General features: G+C 47.4%; 1 protein-coding gene across 4 annotated transcripts in view; it reads right to left on the bottom strand.

Moving 5' to 3' along the window:
- Positions 1–208: 208 nt before the first annotated feature.
- Phactr3 (phosphatase and actin regulator 3) overlaps positions 209–19,671 on the bottom strand; it is a 228,495-nt gene continuing 209,032 nt past the window's right edge. For all 4 annotated transcript variants that reach the window (XM_040732723.1, XM_005074501.4, XM_013116588.3 and 1 more), the window contains exons 9-13: positions 7,401–7,456; positions 4,336–4,397; positions 3,167–3,307; positions 2,077–2,153; positions 209–766 (exon numbers count right to left, since the gene is read on the bottom strand). In XM_040732723.1, the coding sequence (XP_040588657.1) occupies positions 751–766; positions 2,077–2,153; positions 3,167–3,307; positions 4,336–4,397; positions 7,401–7,456 (352 nt within the window). In that variant the 3' untranslated portion in view covers positions 209–750. The remainder of the gene's footprint in view (positions 767–2,076; positions 2,154–3,166; positions 3,308–4,335; positions 4,398–7,400; positions 7,457–19,671) is intronic.

Raw genomic sequence — 19,671 nt, 5'->3', positions numbered from 1 at the left:
CTCCTTCATAAATTTTCAGTTAACTTGAAAAAAAAAGGTAACTAGTTTTTCAAGGCACAAACCTTTATATATTTGACAGAATCTATAGAGAACAAAGTTGGAATTTTCTTTGTGTTTAGATTAAGGTTCAAAGGTGTTAAGAATTGACTTGTTTTTTCACAGTTTCCAGCTATATCTCATCCCAACACCAAGAAAATGAAAGCCTGGGTTCATTTCCTGCAATAAGTAGTCATTTAATTAAAGAACAAAAGTAACAGGAGTCAAAATGTTGGAGCTGTATTTTTTTGTTAGACATCATATAAAAAAGAGAAAGTATAGTACAGTAAATCACTCTATAACATGAACTGAGTTTTCAAATCATCAGGATAAAAATGTCTTTTCAACAAAATACTGAATGACACTGGGTCACATGTCCCTCATGGCGGAGGCTGGGAATGTGAGCCTGCACATGCATGTCGCCCATCCTCCATGACACTGCAGAACGGTAAAACAAGGTTGAAGGCAAACAAGTTTTCTTCTGGGAGAGTTACTCTGGGCCTTAAGTGACCCCGACAGTTCACACTCCTCAGACACTAAAGAAGGGAGTGTGTCCTCTGGGTTGCTCCTCTTGTAGGTGAGCGGTCAGGATTGCGCCCCTGTGTGGTTCTGCTCTTCTCACAAACACAGCAGTTAGTCTTGAGGAAAGTTCCCTGATGAATGTTCAGTGTTGGTATCAAAAATTAAACGCAAATTCTTCTCAGAAGAAAATCTCTATGGCCTGTGGAATCTATAAATGATTTTAAAAATTAGATATTTCTAATAGTTAAATCTGCCTAAAAAACAAAATCCTTCCACCAACAAATTTACTGCTATTCAAACTTTTTCAAGTTTATATATAGGATTTTAGGAAGGGAGTTGCTGTAGCTCCTTATGACCAACAACTCTGTGTGAAAGCTGTGAGTGAGGTTCTCAGCATACACAGAGGCTCTAGGTCTTGGCCTGGGATCAGCTCCTCTTAAAAATAGCTTAAAATTAGTAACAAGTTCATGATAATGCTTAATAAAATCAAGAAAATTAAACAAGGCTCAAATACTGTGACTTTGTAAAGCTGTTATGAGGTGATAAAATGTGAATTATTTCCTTACTTTTAGGTTTTGGGGTCATTCTTTAAAACTCTGTCATTGAAAAGGCTATCAAGAACTTATAGAAACAAAGGTTGATTTCCTTACACAATAAATAATAAAATGAACATGAAAATGTGTTTTAAAGAATTTCCTAAACTTACATTAAGAATGGTAAGAACTAGGCTAATCTGTTCAGCATGAGAGGAAACTTGAAAATTTTGTGTGCATAATATTCTTTCCTTACAACCCTGACACAAGTGGGGAAATTTCATAGTTATTTTCTGTTCTGTAGCCATAGCCGCAGTCGTCTCAGAGAGCAAATCTTTTAAATAGGTGTAGTAGCCACTTGGGATCCATCACTGCAGCTGTACAGAGTACAAGAACAGGGTCGCTTTTCTTTGCCCATCTGGAGTTTGAACATCCTTCAAGGGAGGGGACAAAGTGACTGAATTGGCTAATTTCTCATGTGCCTGTGAGTCCTGTGAAAAGGACTTTGAAAGTATGCATGACACTCGAAGGAAACAAGTTTTCCTTCCAATCCCTTCTGTGCAATAGCATGGACATAAAATGTCGTGTTCACCTTGGGCAGAGTACCTTACCCTGGCTGACTGCCATAAGCTCACAACCTCAGCACCTGGATATGCCACACATAGTAGATTATCAGATACATGCTGAAGAAATGAATGTGCTTCGTGGTTTGGTGAACAATGTTAATATTAATATAGGTGCAAGAAAATGGAGGGTGATTTGCCATATCTAGGCTGCTGCTAAATTCTGCAGTTAATTTTTATTATTGGAATTAATTACCTAAGAAAATTTTAAGCTGAGGCCAATTTTCTTAAACATAGCAACTATGCACTATTATGTATCCCTTCTGAGCACCAATCCCTACTTTTAATAGTTTTCCAAGGAAGTGCTGAGTATAAAGCTCCTTGTGACTAGACACCATGCAGTTCATGCAACAGAAAATTACCTTGTCAAGTGCTTGCTGGATGCGTGTACCTCCATTTCATTACTTTTATACTCATTTAATTCTTTACGAATTGCTGCCTGAAATTTAAAAAGGATAGATTTAAGTTAGCAAATTACCAGCTTTACATATTGTCAACCATTAATATATGCAGACACTGTGATCAATAATCAGAATGGGGGTACTTCAGTGGCTCAATCGGTTAGTGTATGGTACTTATACAATAAAAAGAAAGGAATTAATTTGCTGTATTATGATGAGGCAGACAACCCTTCTGACACTAACAGAGGAATCTAGCATAGACTTGGAGAACCAGTGAATAATAAGATCATCTTTTGATCATCCTGCTATTGGGATATCAGAAAACACAGACATCACTGGAACTTTTGGGTATATATTTCTATTTTGTGGTATGGAAGAAGTTAATGAACATCTGTTTAGGGCCCCTAGCCTACATACTTCTTCTCAGATGAGCCCTTTCAGGGTCCAGGTGAGATGAGGATGGAAACACAGAAAACCTTTGAGGTGAAATGGTTTCCTGCACTCAAATAACATTGACTGCTAAAGATACTTTCCCTTTGATCATGTAAGTATGTCAGAACTCCAGTGTAACAGCATTTCTCCAGGCTGATATAACAATATTTCTAAGAACATGTAAGAATTACCAATTCTGTGGTTATATAATTTTTCTCCTCCAAGAAAAATATTCTGAAAGCTTTTTCTATGCTCTCCTGGGCTTATGTCCTACTAGATGATATAACGTAATTGGATCATTTTATTTCCTTTATACTAACCTTATAAATTTCTACAGTTCACACATCCATGGCACTTGGAATTGCTATTTCTTAGGGGAAATTCTTGCATACTCTGTGATGCCCACTTATTGACTATGCCAGGTACCACTTGCACTGATACTGCTAGGTGTCCTCCAGAACAAAACTGTCCCCCAGATCAATTCAATCCAAAATTATCTTCATGAAACCAGCAGGATGTAGGAAATAATTTCACCTAGTGGTTCACATTGTCTAAGAAGGTCCCAGCCTGGTTATAAGATGTGACACCCCTCTCCCCAACCAGCACAGAAGCAGGGCACCTTATCTGCTGCTGACAGTCTTGTCCAGGGTTTGTCTGCCCTCCTGTCATAGTCCTGTGCTCTTGCCACTTCCACATAGTCACTGAAACGGATCAGAATTTTTCTGTCTCTCAATTCATCAACAGTGGGTCTCTGATTAAGCTGAAATAAAGGACGATTATAGTTAGGATTCATATACCATACTTGCTTTCTTTTAGTAAACAATATATAATCTCTAAACAACTGTGCTTGTGAGTTACCATGAACACATTCTCTCATGTGATTTAAGAATGTATTAATCCTTTCCTAATCCCTTTCTTCCAACACTCACCTGTCCTGACAGAGCAAATGATCAAGGAGTGGTTGATGGAGTCACTGGATAAATTGCATATGGTCAGCAGTCTGTAATGCTGACTACCACTCTCATGAAGAGCTGGAAGGCTGTTCTGGTAGCTCCAAACTCAAGAAAGCATTGGCCTGTGTTAGTCAGACAGTGGAGTGAGCATGATGAAAGGTAGACCTGGGTTTGTGGAGCTACTTCCTAGACCAGCCATTGTAAATCTAACTTAATGATGTCATTGAAACCCTTGATGCTGACATTTTCTGTAATCAGAGAACTAAAGCAACTAACAATGACAAGTCTGAAAGGTATGTGGTTCTTAGTGTAAAAGAATAATGTTCAGTTGCCTTCTGGCAAGGAATTTTAAGTGGTATTTGGGTGTTATTGGCTTCCCAACTGATTGCTGTTAAGGCCTCACCACCTAGGTTCCGTTAGACACTGGGATATATGCAAAAGGCACTGCTTTTGGAGCATCTTGATCCCATGTTGCCTGGGAAAGCACAAAGTCACAGGATGCCTTGCATTCCCCATAAAAATGCTGTAGAAGCTTTCTCTAGTTCACGTCAATTTATAAAATTAAAGACTTTAATTATAATCCTGTGCTTGTTAATTTTGTTCACTCTACATAAGTTAGGGTCATCTTGGAAGAGGGACTATGACTTGTGGAATTGCCTCCATCAAATTGACATGTGAGCATTCTGAGCAAGCCAGAAAGCATTTTCATGGTCTCTGCTTTAGTTCCTGCCTGAGTTTCCCTCAATGATGGACTATAACTTGGAAATATAAACAAAACCTTTCCAAATTGCTCTTAGTCATGGCATTTAACACAGAAAGCAATCTAAGACAGTACCTTTCTTGTTAGTCTTTGCTTGATTTCTCTCCTTTCTTCCTGCTCTGTTTGATCATTCCTTTCTGTGAAAGATTAAAACATAGTTAGGTTGAACATTCTTATTACACAAGCAAGCATAAGGTTTCCTAGGGCCACTTTATAGATGGCATCTTTTGACATATCAGTTTGTTTTTGGAGTCACTTTTGCAAAAGCTGCTCAGGACATGCCGGCCTGAGCTGTCACATATGAGCATCTTTCCTTTTCAGGAGAAATATGTTGTTCCTGCTTACTTCTAGGGAACAGCTATCTGTTGGTCTTCATTCCACTCGAATATATATTTATATCTAGGAACACAGGGAGCACAATAACCAAGCATATGTTCATCTCTAAGTCATAGTTTATCTTTGTATCTTCATTTTACAAGTATATACACCTTTCAGACAACTAGCATAAAACATGAACTCCTTATGCTGGGCAACATAATATCAAATGTGAACATACCCATAACCCAGCTGCATATCCATTGTTGAAGCATAAATACTTGCATATGACAATATCTTCTAAGTGCTGAAGGCCCTTGGAGTGTCTTTGCCTCTCCGAGTTGTGTTCACACTATACTTGGTAGCTAAAGGTAGTCCAGCATGTTGAAATACTGTAGTAATGTAAGCCTGGCCCTTGGAGGCAGAGATAAGAATGCAGTCCTATTTCTGGCATTCTGGTTGCTAAATAAAGACTCAGGCCCCCAACCTTAACAGAACTCCTGCTTAGGAGATAGATCTCACCTACCAGCACACAGAACAGCAGCACAGCCAAGGCTTGGGGAAGGGAACCCTTGCAGCCTATACCTAACATAATTTTATATTATCTGTATTTAAATGATGCATTTCAAACACTTGTGTATTGGGGGAATTGGGTGTGTGGGCATTTAATGCATCTGACTGTGCTTTTCATTTTTTCCATTTAAAAAGTTGTCTTAGAGAATTTTGGAGAAAAACACAATCATGTTATGCTTAGTTCTTTAGTCATATGTGGTAATAGAAAAAAATGCATTGTTGTAAGCTATGGTCACAAAGTAGTGAAACAAACAGGAAACCCTGAAAATGTCATCAGGCTAGCCCCAAGAGGCTGGAGCTAGAGCATGGAAGCAGTTTTGTTTTCTTACAAAGGCCCCGGACAACCCCAAGTATAGTCTCCTTTTGAAAAGATTGAGGAAAAGCAAGATTCCCCCCTATTCACCTTAATTGTGAAAATGACATTATTACCACTAAGGGTAGACAACACACTTTGGAGAAGTTATTCCAGAACCTTGGACAGTTCCATGTGCCTCTCCATAGGCATCCAGGAATGTGTGATTACTTTGAATGTGGTGACTAAAGACCTTGGACAGCCAGGAGAGGTGAGTACAAATTTCAGATTTTGGCAAGGATTAAGGAACACACTTCAGGTCATGTCTGGCACGGACTGAGTCCAGTCATTATATCCAATTAGGTCCCCAATACATGAAATTCTGAGTGTACGTCAGATGCACTGACATTTCATTTTAGTTCAGTCACAAGTGGAACTACATGTGGTGTGCATAGCTAGGTGTATTGCTCTTATTCCATATGTTGTAGCCCAATCATTGCCACAGAAACAACACAAATAGCGGGCTCCTCAGATCCTCCCACTCAGTACACTTGACAAGGTTTCTAGGCTAAGGATAAATCTGGCTTGCTGGTGAAGGCAGTGTTTACAATGTGTTGCCATGGCCATCACAAGGAAAATCCACTTCTCTGTGTTGAAGGTGTGAGTGCAGTCAGTTTCAGCTTCTTGCTAGCTCCACTCACCAAGCAGAATCTATTTTTAAGACTGTTTATTTCAGATAGTAATTATAAGCACAGGTTTTGGGTGGGAGCTGGTTACACACAGGAAAGAGAAGACACTGCTATGGAAAGAGGACTCAGCCTGGGCTTCTCTTCCTGCCATAATATCATACCTAGAGTATGGTATGTCCTAAACCTGGGACTTCCCTTGTTCAAATCTAGACCACAGCTTTGAATAGTATCAATGACATCAGAATGAATTTTAAATAAGCGGCTTTATATTTTAATATTCAAACATTTGGTAACTAAAATATCTTGACTCCTGTCAATTTGATCAAGCAAAGTATCAGTCACAGTCTAAGCAACATAAAGGAATTCTTAATCTTGGAGGTTCCCCCCAGCAATCTACAAAGGAGAGGACAGTTTTAAGATTAAAGGCAGTAACGAGGCAAAGACATGAGGGTGGGTTGAATTGCATGTGCAGATCAAGACTCCACAGCCTCTCTGGTAGTACCAGGTCAGTCTTGGTGCTGCTACAACTTTGAGAAAGGTGTTCACAAAGAACATCCAGGCAAGTGGAGTGTGCAGCACATAGCAAGAGAAAAGCTTAAGAGTCATGCTATGATTGACCCAAAGAACACACATTGTGGAAAACAGCCTGTAAGCCAGGTAAGCACCATTCAGGGTACACCTTTGGTGGGTTTGACTACCTTCCATCATCAAATACCATGAAACTTGCATACAGTGGACATTATTTCTAGATGTCTGGTTTCAGTACATCACAAATACACACCTAACTGGGCTGGAACCCAAAGTTCTGAGCCACAGAAGTTTCCCTGCTCCAGTGAGCTGTCATTTATTTCTTCCAGGAGGAAGAAGCAGGGGGTGCACCATATGCTGGTACAACTCCTGGCTGGGTCTGTGATTTCTAATGCCCATAGGACCTTACTGCAAATTCCCTAGAAGCTCTGCTTGGCACCCAACACACATAGGGTTGATGATCTGTTTCATTTGTTTCCCTGGGGTCTACAGGACCATCTAATAAACCCTAGGATAAGAGCATCTTTAATTATGCTGGGGGGGGAGCTATTTTTGTTTCATTTTAGAAGGAGCTTTCTTGAATGCAGCCACTTTGAGACCTTTTCTTTCAGAAACACTTAGCTACTCAGATTTAAGGGAACCCAGCGTATTCAACCTGCAGAGCTGGGCTACGAGAGCTCAGATTCCTGCAGCAGCCTCAGAACATGTGAGGGAAACCTCTAGAGGAATCACCCGCTACTCACGTTTCAGGATATTTCTTCTCTCCAGCTCCTCCACGGCTGGTCTCTGGCTCAGCCTTCTGCGGAAAAACACTAAGATTATGTTTTGCACCATGGTGGCTTCCTGGAAGTTCTACCCAGGGTCTGTGCAATGAGAGGTGCCTGGCACACACCCCTCAAGTTCGAGATCACCTTCCAAAAGGGAGGAGAGAGTGGACCACTACAACCTCTGGCTGGCAAAATCAAGTCAGACTTTCATGTGGCAGGGAAAGCTGGTTCACAGAGCCAGTGCTGAGGAAGTCCTTGTTCCATTCCACATCACCACCTGCCCCCTGCCTGGTGTGCACAGTTCACCAAGCCACATGGATGTTTAAGCAGTGCAAAGATTCATTCAGGAAAAGTCATCTTCCTGCTTAGGGAGAGGCAGGCAGCGTCACTGCTGGGCTTCAGGCTTCTGGTTGCAGCCATGCCCCCAGATCCTTGCTTCCAGGCATCAGCTCCATTCTCAGCACAAGGAAATCAGCCCAGGAATACAGCCACCTGCCTGCCAGGCTGAGAGGAGCCTCCTCTGCTCTGCTCTGCCCCACCCAGGGGGAGTGTCTAGGGCTAGCTGAGGGGCCTTGCCTCCTATCTGTGAGCACACAGCTCTAACACCAATGACAGCTGGGGAATCTCCCAGCTAACTAGGAAGGGAACCGCCTACACATGCGCCTCCCTCCCCCCTTTCTCCCTCTAGCAGCGCAGATGAGTGTGCCAGTGTGCTGTGTGAAGACAAATTACTATTTCCTTTTCAGATGGTCTCTGGCTGGGGGAGTTGGAGGACGCAGCCCAAAAAGTAAAACATCAAAACCCTACAAAACATAAACAAAGGGCTTGTCGGGAGAGGGAGGCATAATTAGACAAAATCAATGCCAAGCTCCAATTATTTTTATCTAAAATAATGGCCTTCCAGAAGCCTTCCTATTTCCGGACCCTCAGCCACTGTAAAGAGTCATCAGGGCCAGGGCCCAGAAGACTCAGAGTTGGGAGCTATAACATTTTGCTCCTGTGAAAATTCTGTCTCCAGAAATGTATCTATTTATAACCACTGTACCAGCACAAAGGCCAGGGCATAGTGTTTGCTCCACACTGAAGCGTTTGCTTTGGGCTCACCCAGAGCTTTGTCTTGTAGCTCTTTTAGGGTGTGTGGGGGCTCCACTGTATTCCTAGTGTTCCCTGAGATTTGAACCTGGACCTTGACAACTTCTGTCTGGCAACCAGAGCCAAGAGTCTCCCCATCTGTCCTAGGTAATGCCTGCCAAACCTGGCCCTCACTCCCTGCTGCTAAACCCTCTCAAATGACCCTGGACTACCAGGTATGCATCAGACACTGTTCCAAGTCCCCTGAACACACTGCTGAGCCTGGAAGGTTTGAGAGTTTGCTGCCCTGAGTGAAAGTCAGATAAACGAGAAAATCACCAACCATTTTCAATGGTCTGCACACAGAATAAATGCAGGGATAAGGGACTGAGCAGGGCAGGGGAATCTGGTGACAAGAATGGGGGGCCTAACTGCTCACTTTCTGGGCTTGAAAACTAAGGGAAGAAGGAGTGAAGCCTAGGAGGTCCTGGAGGACATACTACACGAGTAGAATCTTGGTAGTTCTGGGGCTGGAGAATAATGTAAGGTGTTCTTCCATTCCAGCCTGCCCAAGAGGCACTCCATTGACAGGGATTGTTGGGGGGGGCTATAGCAAATTACGGGGCCATTTGACAGGGCAGTAGAGGAGGGCTTTGGAAGAGGGGAAACAAGCCCTGATGATCAGAGCTTGTCATTTTCTAGCTGAGTATCTGTAGGCAGGGTACTTGGTTTTCCTGAGCCTGGCTTCTCACGCGCAGGGAGAACTAAACATCTTCAAAGAATTGTATACATTCAGTCAATGCAAAATAGTGGTTCATAACATTTGCTTGGAATTAAGAGGTCTCTCAAGAATTCACACACCTCAAGAGCGGCCTACCCAAGGACTGTATGATCCTTGTGAAATCAGGATCTGGACCATCAATGCAATTTTTTTTCTCTGACATAAGTAAATGTTTTCTTCACAAAAGCAACCCTAGCAGGGCATTGTTCCATGAGATCTCATCATTATCTGCGTGAAGTGGTCACCTGTGTCAGGCACTGCCTCCTACCCCAAATGCCATTCTTCAAGTTTACCACCCCCAGCAGAAAACAAGCAGAGGCCAGAGGGAGTCAGTGCATTGGCCTGGGCCTGGAAACAGCCAAACTGCTCAGACTTCCCCTTCTTTCCTGTGTCCAGGATCCTATCCAACGTGGGTCCACCACACCAAGGCAGCTGAGCTGCCACAAGGCCCCTTGGCTGGTTAGTCTGAGTGTCTCACAGGACCAAGCACATCTAGACCTGGGTAAGTCACAGCCCATCCGCCAAGCCCAAGGTGGGCTCCTCTTCCCCACAGCGCCTTCCCATGAGGTAATGTGAAAAAGCTCAGGCCTATAGGTCAAGGGAACACAGCAGGCATGAGCAGCCCATCACTTTTCTCTGAACATCGTCGCTGCTGTAATCACAACCTCTGCTGTTATTAGCTTCTCAACCAACATCTACGGAATTAGATGGAGGAAGTTCTTTTAGACTGACATGCACTGCCCACCCCAAGTACGCAATCCTGGAAAGAAGTGGTTCCCAGAGGCTTCTGACTACCTGAGCTTTTAGCTCAAGGAACAGGGCCTGCATCTGAGTTAAGGAGGTATTACCCCTGCCTCCACCCCAACCACAGCCATCTGAGACCAGAACAGTATGAGAGCCTGACTGACACCCTTCAGGTCTGTATGTGGCAGATGGGAAACAAGTCAGACACACCTGGTCTTAATTGAGGCTACAGGTGCCCTGGGAACAGGAACCAGAACCCACAGCTGGATCCAAAGCAGGGAGGGCCACATCAGACACAACGGGCAGAAGATGGCAGGAATAGGCAAGTCTGACCGTCATTCTAGGCTGAGGCTGGTGGAAATTGGGATGCACAGACCATGGCTGCCTATGCAGTGACCACTCAGGCCACAAGGACATGGACATTTTGTGGGAAGAAGCACAGCCTGGGAAAGGAGGGCTGGGATGAAGGAGCACCTCCCTAATGGTCCTAGGACTCCCTGAGAGTGTGATGGAGAAGTCCTGTGTATATGTCAATAAAGCACTGTTGGCCAATAGGGAAGCAAGATAGGTGGGACTAGGAGTCCAGGAGGACTCTGGGAAGGAGAAACACAGGGATGTAGCTGCGATAGTGGTAAGAAGTTCGGAACTATTCTCTGGTAAGAGAAATATTTAGATTAACAATTACGGGGTAAATACTTAAGTCAGAGATAGCCAGTAAGAAACAAGCAAAAGGCCAACAGCTTCATAATTAATACACCATCTTGTGTGTTATTCGGGGACTACAATGTGGCAGAGCCCAGGCGACTGGTGGGGAAAAACCAAAGTGGCTGGCAAGGAAAAGGCTTCTCTCAACAAGAGTGGACCTGGCACACCTTGCTGTCAGTCAGTCCAGAGAGGCAACAACAGGGTTAGCGAAGGATGAACAGAATGGGTGCTGGGTCTTCTCCCATCCCCTGGACTGTGATATCCAGTCTGGATAGTGCTACTACCTTAAGTGCCATCACCTTAGGGACAAGGGGTCAGGAAACGGCGAGAAACCGCCCCCAGCAGAAGTGCTATGGGAGCCAAAGAGGCCAGGAGCACAAAGAGGTGTAGGGCAGGCCTGTGGGCATCACAGCTCATTGGGGTGCCTAACCCACTGGTGCTCACTGCCACTGCCCCATCTGTGGTTTGATGACAATGTCTCGCCGCCTGAAGCTGACTCCCCACAGTAATTAAGGCTTGGTGTAGCAGAAGCACAGTGCCATGGGGCAGAGGTACCCCCAGGGAGAGAGGCATCCTTATACAACAGCACCCAGTATTCACAGGAGGGGTTGTCAGAAGGCTGCAGGAAACTCTGAGCCGGGGCTTTCTTCGCCCTCTTCCAGGAGCATCACAGATCCCAGGTGTCTGTGAGTCCCTGTAGGACCAGGCGCAGGGGAACTAATAAGACAGTGGCCCTTCGGTGGCTTTCTGAGGCTGTCAACCTGAAGGTCACCTAGAACCCTGTCATGTGCTGCGAATCCAACCAGGAATGGGCAGTCAGGGCACGGAGAGGAAGAGGCAGCAGAGGAAGAAGATGGTGCGCTGGGGTGTGGAGGTAGAGGTGCCAGCACCCAGTGGGTGGAATGCCCAGCTGGGTGCGGAAGGTAAAGGGGGCGCCTGTGCCTGTCTGTGGAAGGCTGGCAAGCTTCTGCTCCACTGGTCGGCACCTGGAGTTGGGGTACTGACTTGTGAAAACCAGACTCAGCACTGGCCTGGCCATTGGCTTTCAGAGGCCGTTATTCTCCCCAGCCTGGCCTGTGCTGGCTGAACCACTGCCTCACCCACTTACAGGGTGGAGAGGATCAGCACAGACTGAATGTGGGTAGACACTAGCATTATGACTACTGTTCTCTGCTGTGTGGGGCCTTGGTTTCATCTGCAGGCCTGGAACCATAGGAAGGGCTCCTGCATCAGATACACTTGGGTCCTCTACCTTAGACACACCCTTCATCAGACACTCCCACGCTCTCTCAGTCATACCCCTCTCCCTCACACACACCGTCCCCCGTCAGACACACCGTCCCCCGTCAGACACAACGTCCTCCCTAAGATACTCACATTCTCCATCCTCCCTCCATCACAGATCCACACCATGCCCTGCTCATGCTCAGTCCTACCACCTCTCCACATATCTCCTCCATGTGTCTCTGTCTGTCTCTCTTTTCTCTCCCTCTCCCTCTCCATTTCCATGCCTGCAGGGCAGAAGGTACAACATGCAGGGTCCATGCTGGTTCCCTACACCTGTGTCTGCCCCTTTCCACCAGGCGCTGGCCTGTCTGCTCACTCCCAGATGGGTACCTGTAGTCCAGCTGCTGCCTTTCTGCTCACCCTCAGTCTCTGACGCCGCAGTGCATCTGCTGAGAGCCGCTGTCCTCCCCCAGGGTGCCCCTCCACTCTCCTGTCAGCTCCCTCGAGACAGGAGCTTGGGGTGGCTCCCGGCATTGTAGAAAGAGCATCCCAGAAAGAGGGTCCAAAGCGATCTGTGCAAGATGGCTTGAGCCTCCAAGGACAAAAATCCAGAGGTATCCAAGAGACCTTCTTTTCATCATGCATTCATGATGACCACCATCCTCGGGCTGCCATCATGAATGCTCTTTACGAAAACCACAAAGGCCACCCGACACGCTGGCTAAAGTCAGCCCTCAAGACTTGCTGGCTTTGCGCACTCTCTAAGATTTCACTCTCATAGGTCAGCTGCCCAGGGCCTGAGATGTCCAGAATGCACCCCAGGACCCCTAGACCACAAGCTGGGATAGTTGCACCACCTGGGGCAGGCAGCTCTGTCAGGGCCCATAGAAATGGCTCCATTTCAGCCTGGCGTTGGTGGCGCACACCTTTAATCCAAGCACTCAGGAGGTAGAGGTAGGCGGATCTCTGTGAGTTCAAGGCCAGCCTGGTCTACAGAGTGAGTTCCAGGACAGCCTCCAAAGCCACAAAGAAACCCTGCCTCGAATAGCAAAAAAATAAAAATAATAAATAAATAAATGAAAATAAATAAATAAATGGCTTCATTTCATCTTGACTTGAGGTTGGGGAGTTCAAACCCACTATTGCTCTCTCCAGGTTAAACAACAGGATATTTGGCCTAAGAGGTAACTAACGGGTGTCTTACTTTAAACAACAGGATATTATCTTGCCTTGACAACAGGATACTTGATTTAAGGCAAGGTTTCTTGGTATTTTGTGTATTTAGAAGGCAATCACAGTTGTTTGTTCTTTGTACCTTGACAAGGAAGTTTCTTTGCCTCTGCCCACTTTTGATTGGGGTATATAAAGACTGAGTGAAATAAACCTGGGGTGTTTTCCCCCAGTATTCAATTAAGCGCCCTCCCAGTTCTCCCCTGTGTCTCTGTCTTCTTTCGTATCTTTAATTTTTTTACCTGCCATGTCTTAGTCCTTAACCCCCCCCCGCCCCCAGGCAGGAACATGGGCAAGGATAGCTGTCCCTCAGCATGGGGCTGCGACACAGCTCAGTCATTGCTCCAGCCACACTAGACCAGAGACTGTCCTGGCTCCAGTCAGCAAAGGCTTCCAGTGAGAATGGACGATTCCTGTGTCCAGTTCTGAAGCCTGGCAGTGAGGGGTGCCAGCCTGTTCTCACACAATGGCTGTCATCAGTGAGATGTGCACAGTGTGTATGAGCTCCCTCTGGGGGGCCTCTGACCCTACTTAGGGGCTCCAACTTGTCTGATGAACCCCCAGACTAAGCCAGAGACAAACGCTACCACAGGCCTCTCCTGGTAGCCTGGCCAGAGGCCCTGATCATATTTAGTGGGACGCTGGGACTGAAACCAAAGGATTGTCCCAGAGGAGGGCCTTGATGTGGGCCAGACAGGGCTTAGCTGCACTGGGGAGGGGCAGCTGGTGGTAATAGATTAGGGCAACTCGGGGACAAGTTCAATCGGCCTGCCGCCTATGGTCCCACAGAACATGTCTTCTCAACTGATCCTGCTGTGAGGAGGACACCTGGGAACAGCACTACCCATCCTGGTCAAGGTGGAGAATCATCTGTGGTACCCACTGATGGATGAGAAAACCATTGGCTGTGCAGATGGCTTGGTCAGTAAAGTGTTTACTGCCCAACTTGAGGACTTGAGTTTGATGCCCAGCACCCAGGTAAAAAGTCAGGGGTGATCAGTGTATGCCTGTAACCCCAGCCCTGGGAGGGGGCAACACGAGGGTTCCTAGCATACTTGGTGAATTCCAAGTCAAGAGGATGAATGGTATTTCTGAGCATGACACCTGAGGTTGACTTCTGACTTGCATGCATGTGTACACACACACACAGCCCAAAGAAAATCTGAAGTAAATATATACAAAATTAAATACTCTTTCTCTAGAAAAAAATCAAAATCCTATAGTTTCTGGCAACATGCAAGGATCTGGAGGTTATATGTTTCCTTAACAAGGCAGACACAGAAAGATAGATACTCCAGTTTCACTCACATGTACAAGCTACAACATCCAAGCCCACAGAACTACAGAGTGGAGGCAGTATAAGGATCCAAGCATTATTGCGGCCTGCAGAATGCACTTAGACAAGCACTCTGGTCAGCTCAGTGTTTCATGATTAGTAATCTGCAGGCAGGTATAAAGGACCCCTTTAAAAGAGAGATCTTGCCCACTTATGCTCTCTTTCATGCTGTCTTTCCCAGCAGTTCCCCTGGGGCAGACAGGACTTTTCCTGTCTCCCCCTCCCTCCCTCCCTCCCTCTCTCCCTCTTTGTGTCTTTTTATCTCTTTTCTCACTCCTTCTTCCCCCTTTCCTTTTTAGTAAAACTTCTCACTCAAGCTCTGTCTGCCTGGCATGTCTTGGTCACCCTCGCCTGCTATGGAATCCGCCAAGGTCCCTCTTGCGCTTTATCATAACAGACAGGAGTGATTGCTGCCTGGGGACAAAGCCACAGCCATTATGAAAGAACAAACACTGATGCCATGTGCCATGTCCCTCTGAGGATGAGGATGGTGACAATACTGCTTGTATATATGATGTATAATTCGAAATCACTAAGAAGAGAGAAGATTCTGAGTGCTCTCTTCACACACACACACACACACACACACACACACACACACACACACACACACACACAGTGTTTGGGATAACAGTTGGGTTGGCCAAGGTACAACATCTCAATGTTTCCCACTTTCAAAATGTACAGCTGTCATGTACCCAGGAAAACCACCCCAAGAAGCAAGAACTCAGACTTTGTGGGTCAAGAGGTCTTGGGCGCTTTTCTTACTGTAACACATTCTGTGCCATTATATGCAAATGCTGCGTAAGAATGACAGAACCTTCCTGTGAAAGCAGGGCTAGCCTCTGAGAAGACCCTGTGACACGTGCCTTTTACACACCCTGACCATGGCAGTTCAGTCCCAGCCAGGAGGCTTGGCTTCGGGCCCTGCCACAGGTGACCCAGGAAGGGCCCTCATCTTCTCTGAGCCTCACTGCTTCTCCTCACAGCAGGGCCCTTCCGGTATCAGGAGGATCTGGGAGGGTCCATGCAGAAAGCACTCAGCACACACTGCCTGCTTGTCTGTCTGCGACAGCCACACTCCTGGGTTTCCCCAGGATACCTTCCTCTGGTTACAGTGTTCAAGCTTTAATCTGCCTTGTGATTCTAACTCATATACCACCTATCCCCCTCTGGGCAATGGTTTCCCTTCACCTTAGCTCTAAGCTCTCTGTGCATCCATGGCTTGTGTAAACATGCAGCTTCCATTACGTGCGCCTATCCCTATATACATACATACACACACACACACACACATACATACATAAGAAGGGCCTTCCTTTGAGATATGAATGCCTTTGAAAGCTGACTCTAGACCTATGATGTTGATAAGGGACCTGATGCCTCTGCTGTTTGCTTTTTCCTTCCGAACAGTGGGCAAATGCTGCACCCATGTCTCGGGTTCCCCATCAGGGCCAGCTGAGACAAAGAGGCAGGAGGCAGCATGCATCAGGCCCTCAGAGGACAGCAGTCTCCAAGTCCTCCTTGGCACATGGTCTCAGCTACCTGATGCTCAGGGCTAGATGACTACAGGTCCACGGGAAATGCTGAGAAGCTCAGTGTACCGTGGGTCTGGCTTAAGAAGGGGCACAGTTACAGCTCTGTAAGCATTGATTCCCAGCGGCCAGTTTCAACGACATCCTAACCTCGAGACTCCATTCAGGGTCTCACCAGGCCAACTAAGTGTTGGGCCAACATTGAGCGATTCCTTCCAGAAGAGGCAGATGCCTCCTAGAGACAGGCTGCATGCAGCTGGAGAGCAGACGGCGCTGCACCCACGGATCATGTGGCTATTTTGGGAGGTGATCCTGCCCCACAGCTAGTCCTGAGTCACTGTGAAACTGGGATTCCCCAGTGAGGGGGTGCCAACACCGCCATTCAGATCCAGAACCAGGCGAGTGGAAAGTTCTTTCCACTGCAGCCTACTACCACCAAAGGCAACAGTGCATGGATCCTGAGTCACAAGCCACTAGGTGACAAGCGTACACCTAGAGAATGGGGTCAAGAGTAGAGCAGTCTTCTCCAGAGGGGTTCCAGGAGAATAGGCCCACATGACAAAAGCAAGGAGCCATGAGGAGACCAGGACTGAACACCCAACAGAGGTCCCAGCCAGCTCCAGACCTAGAAAGGAAAGAGTGTGCCCAATTGGAATTCACTCTCCACTCACTCGAAGGCTTACCTATGGAGATACCAGTGGCTATCACACACACACATACACACACACACACACACACACACACACACACACACACACACGCACGCACGCATGCATGCACTCACGGGGTTTGCCTCAGCTTTCTGGACACGAGGGTGAGTGTGAACCCAGGGCCTCCATTCCCATGTCCAAAGCCAACATCTTATGCTGCTCTGATACCTGCAGCTTGTCCTGCTTCCCTGTCTTAGAGTTGGTTCCTACAAGGCAACCTTCTGTTTCTAATTGTACTCATTCCCAATACCCCAGGGTCTCCACATCTGATCATAGTGACAATAACCCAGAGATAGCTAGTGAGTGCATAAAAATGTACGATTTTATACACAATATATAAAATAACAACAGCAAATGGGCCATAGCATTTCATGCCTGTAATACCACCACTAGGAAGGTGGAGACAGGATGAGCCCTGGGGCTTGCTGGACAGCCAGCCAAGCTGAGTCTGAGCTCTGAATCCAGTGTTAAACCCTTTCTCAAAGAGTAAAGCAGAGATTGAGGAAGATACCATGAATCTCTTTATCTTTTACATACAACACACACGCACAGGCACGCACACATGCGCACACACACAATCGATGTCATGTCCTATTCAGAATATGAGGGGGAGGAAAGGGAAGTTAAGTTTCCATAAAAGAGCATGCATCTTATGCAGGAGCTCAGACACAACCTCATGAGGAGACATGGTGAGAACTATATCGATGCACCTACACAGTCATCAGGATGACATCAGCGGCTAATGCGCCAGGCCCCCAAGGGATGCCGTCACGTCACAGGGCAGATGCTTCTTGAGACACAGGAAAGGTTCTTGGTAGGGTTCTGGACAGAACGAGACTCTTTCTTCCCTTCCGGAGCCCTGGTCTCCCGGGAGTCTGTGTTCCACTCCAACACGATGCTTCGTGTTTGTCCATGTGCCACAGCCCACATCCTTGGGAGCATTGGGGACATTCAAGTGGAGGGAGCAAATCTTCACTGCCCAGGGGCTGGCCCCACGTCTGCAGGACACTTCCTCCCAGGGTCAGGACAGAATCACAGGAGGAGCCTCCAGCACTGACCCTCCATGACCCCAGGATCCCCAGAGGCCCCAGGGAGGGCCCCTTCCAGTGGTGGCCATGCACCCTGGCCCTCGGTGGCACTTCTCTGCATCTACAGAGAGGAGTGGTGACACAGAGTGAGTGGACGCTGGCAGCGGGTCCAGGTGCCCTCTGGGCTGCGCTATCGATGCCTCGAGGCTTGCTATGTCCACTTACCTGACACAGTGGCCCACCAACCACCCACCCTACATGGGAAGACGGTGTTCCCAGGATGCCTACAAAAGCTCAGGAAAACCCTCCCCCTGGCAGGCAGGAGTCAGGGCCCCTGAGGTACTAGGACTACCAGGAGGGTCCTGCTTCCAGTCACCTGGCAGTCAGGGGGAGGCCAGCAGGCCAAGAACACTCGCCTCTCTAGATGAGTCCCAGGCTACCTAAGAGGCATCAACTTGACCTTAGCCCATGGGGCCCTTCCCGCTCTGCTCCCAGTATCCACAACACTAAAACGACAAGTCCCCAGAAGCAATGAACCCTGGAGGGACACTAGAGAATGCCCTAGAAGGTCCTCACATCCTCAGGAGATGCCTTGAGACAGAGAAACGAGTGGGGGTCAGGGGCACCTGGCTGGGGATGTCAGTTTCCTGGACAGAGGGGATGGCATGCACAGACTCTGAAATAAACAAAAGAGCATGAAGATGAACATTTATGGCGAGCTCACATCATGTGTAATAACCCGTCAGGGGCTAGGGAGATGGCTCAGTCAGAAACATCTGACTTACAATCACAGGGCTTGAGTTTGGATCCCCAGAGGCCAGGCATGCTGGTCTAGTCACTATCTGGTTACCTGCTGGGAGGCAGGGACAGGAAGATCCAGGACTTCCTGGGAAGACAGCTTAGCCTAACTGGTAAGCCCCAGACCAGAGAGAGACCCATCTCAAAGGAGGTGGGTGGGTGGCATTCCTGGTGGTGACACCCAAGGGTCTGTCTTTACACATGTGGTAACAGCTGCACCCACCCTACTCACACACTCACAAAGAAACCTGGGCTCGACTCAGCCTTTGCCTCAATGCTGGCTTCCCCGTGAATTAACTGTAGAGTCTCGTCTGCCATTGAACCTCCCGCTCATCTTGTCTCTCAGACGGGCAGGGTTGAGCAAGTTAGAGACATCAACCTGAAAAAGGTGGTCACCCCCTAGTCACCCGACCAAATACTCAAAATGCTGGGGGGCAGGATCCAATAGCTACAATCCAGACCACATCAGCTGCCGCAACAGGAAACAAACTGTGACCTTAGTGTGGAACCCCCAGTAGGTTCCTGAAGGGGGAGGGAGTCCACCGCAGACACAGCTCTGAAGAGGGTTAGGAGTCCACCCACCCAGGGACATGGCTCCCGAAGGGCGAAGGAGTCCACCCAGGACACAGCTGCAGATATGCCTGAGGGGCCATGCTGTGCTCAGAGCCTGTCCTCTCCCAGGTCCATCCCTGCCTGCCCCGGATCCCACAGTTCTGTCCCACCAATCATGAGTGGCAGCGTCTGTTCCAGCCCTGCGGTACCGGCTGTGCTTAGTACTGGGACTAGGTAATTTAATTAAGCTTTCTGTACATTGACTGCCTGACTTGCGATGGCTAGAAGAGGAACACGTCATTTCTATGAAAGCCAAGTGGGAACCATTCGGGAGCCAGGGCCAGGAAGCGTCTAAAGCTGCTGTGGGGTGAGTGTGGGGCTGAGTGTTAAGCAGGGGGTGTTGCAAACGCCTGGGGGAACCTGTGCGGACTGCTCTGGGTGTCCACGCTCACACGCCTCTTCCAGCATCATCAAAGCCGTTCCCACTGGGAGCTCCCACCCCGAACGCGGGAAGCAAAGCAGTCGTGGAC

This window comes from Mesocricetus auratus, unplaced genomic scaffold (assembly GCF_017639785.1).
Source record: "Mesocricetus auratus isolate SY011 unplaced genomic scaffold, BCM_Maur_2.0 Super-Scaffold_100028, whole genome shotgun sequence".
Lineage (NCBI taxonomy): Eukaryota > Metazoa > Chordata > Mammalia > Rodentia > Cricetidae > Mesocricetus > Mesocricetus auratus.
The sequence above is the reverse complement of the archived record's forward strand: the minus strand, read 5'-3'. Positions and strand labels throughout refer to the sequence as shown.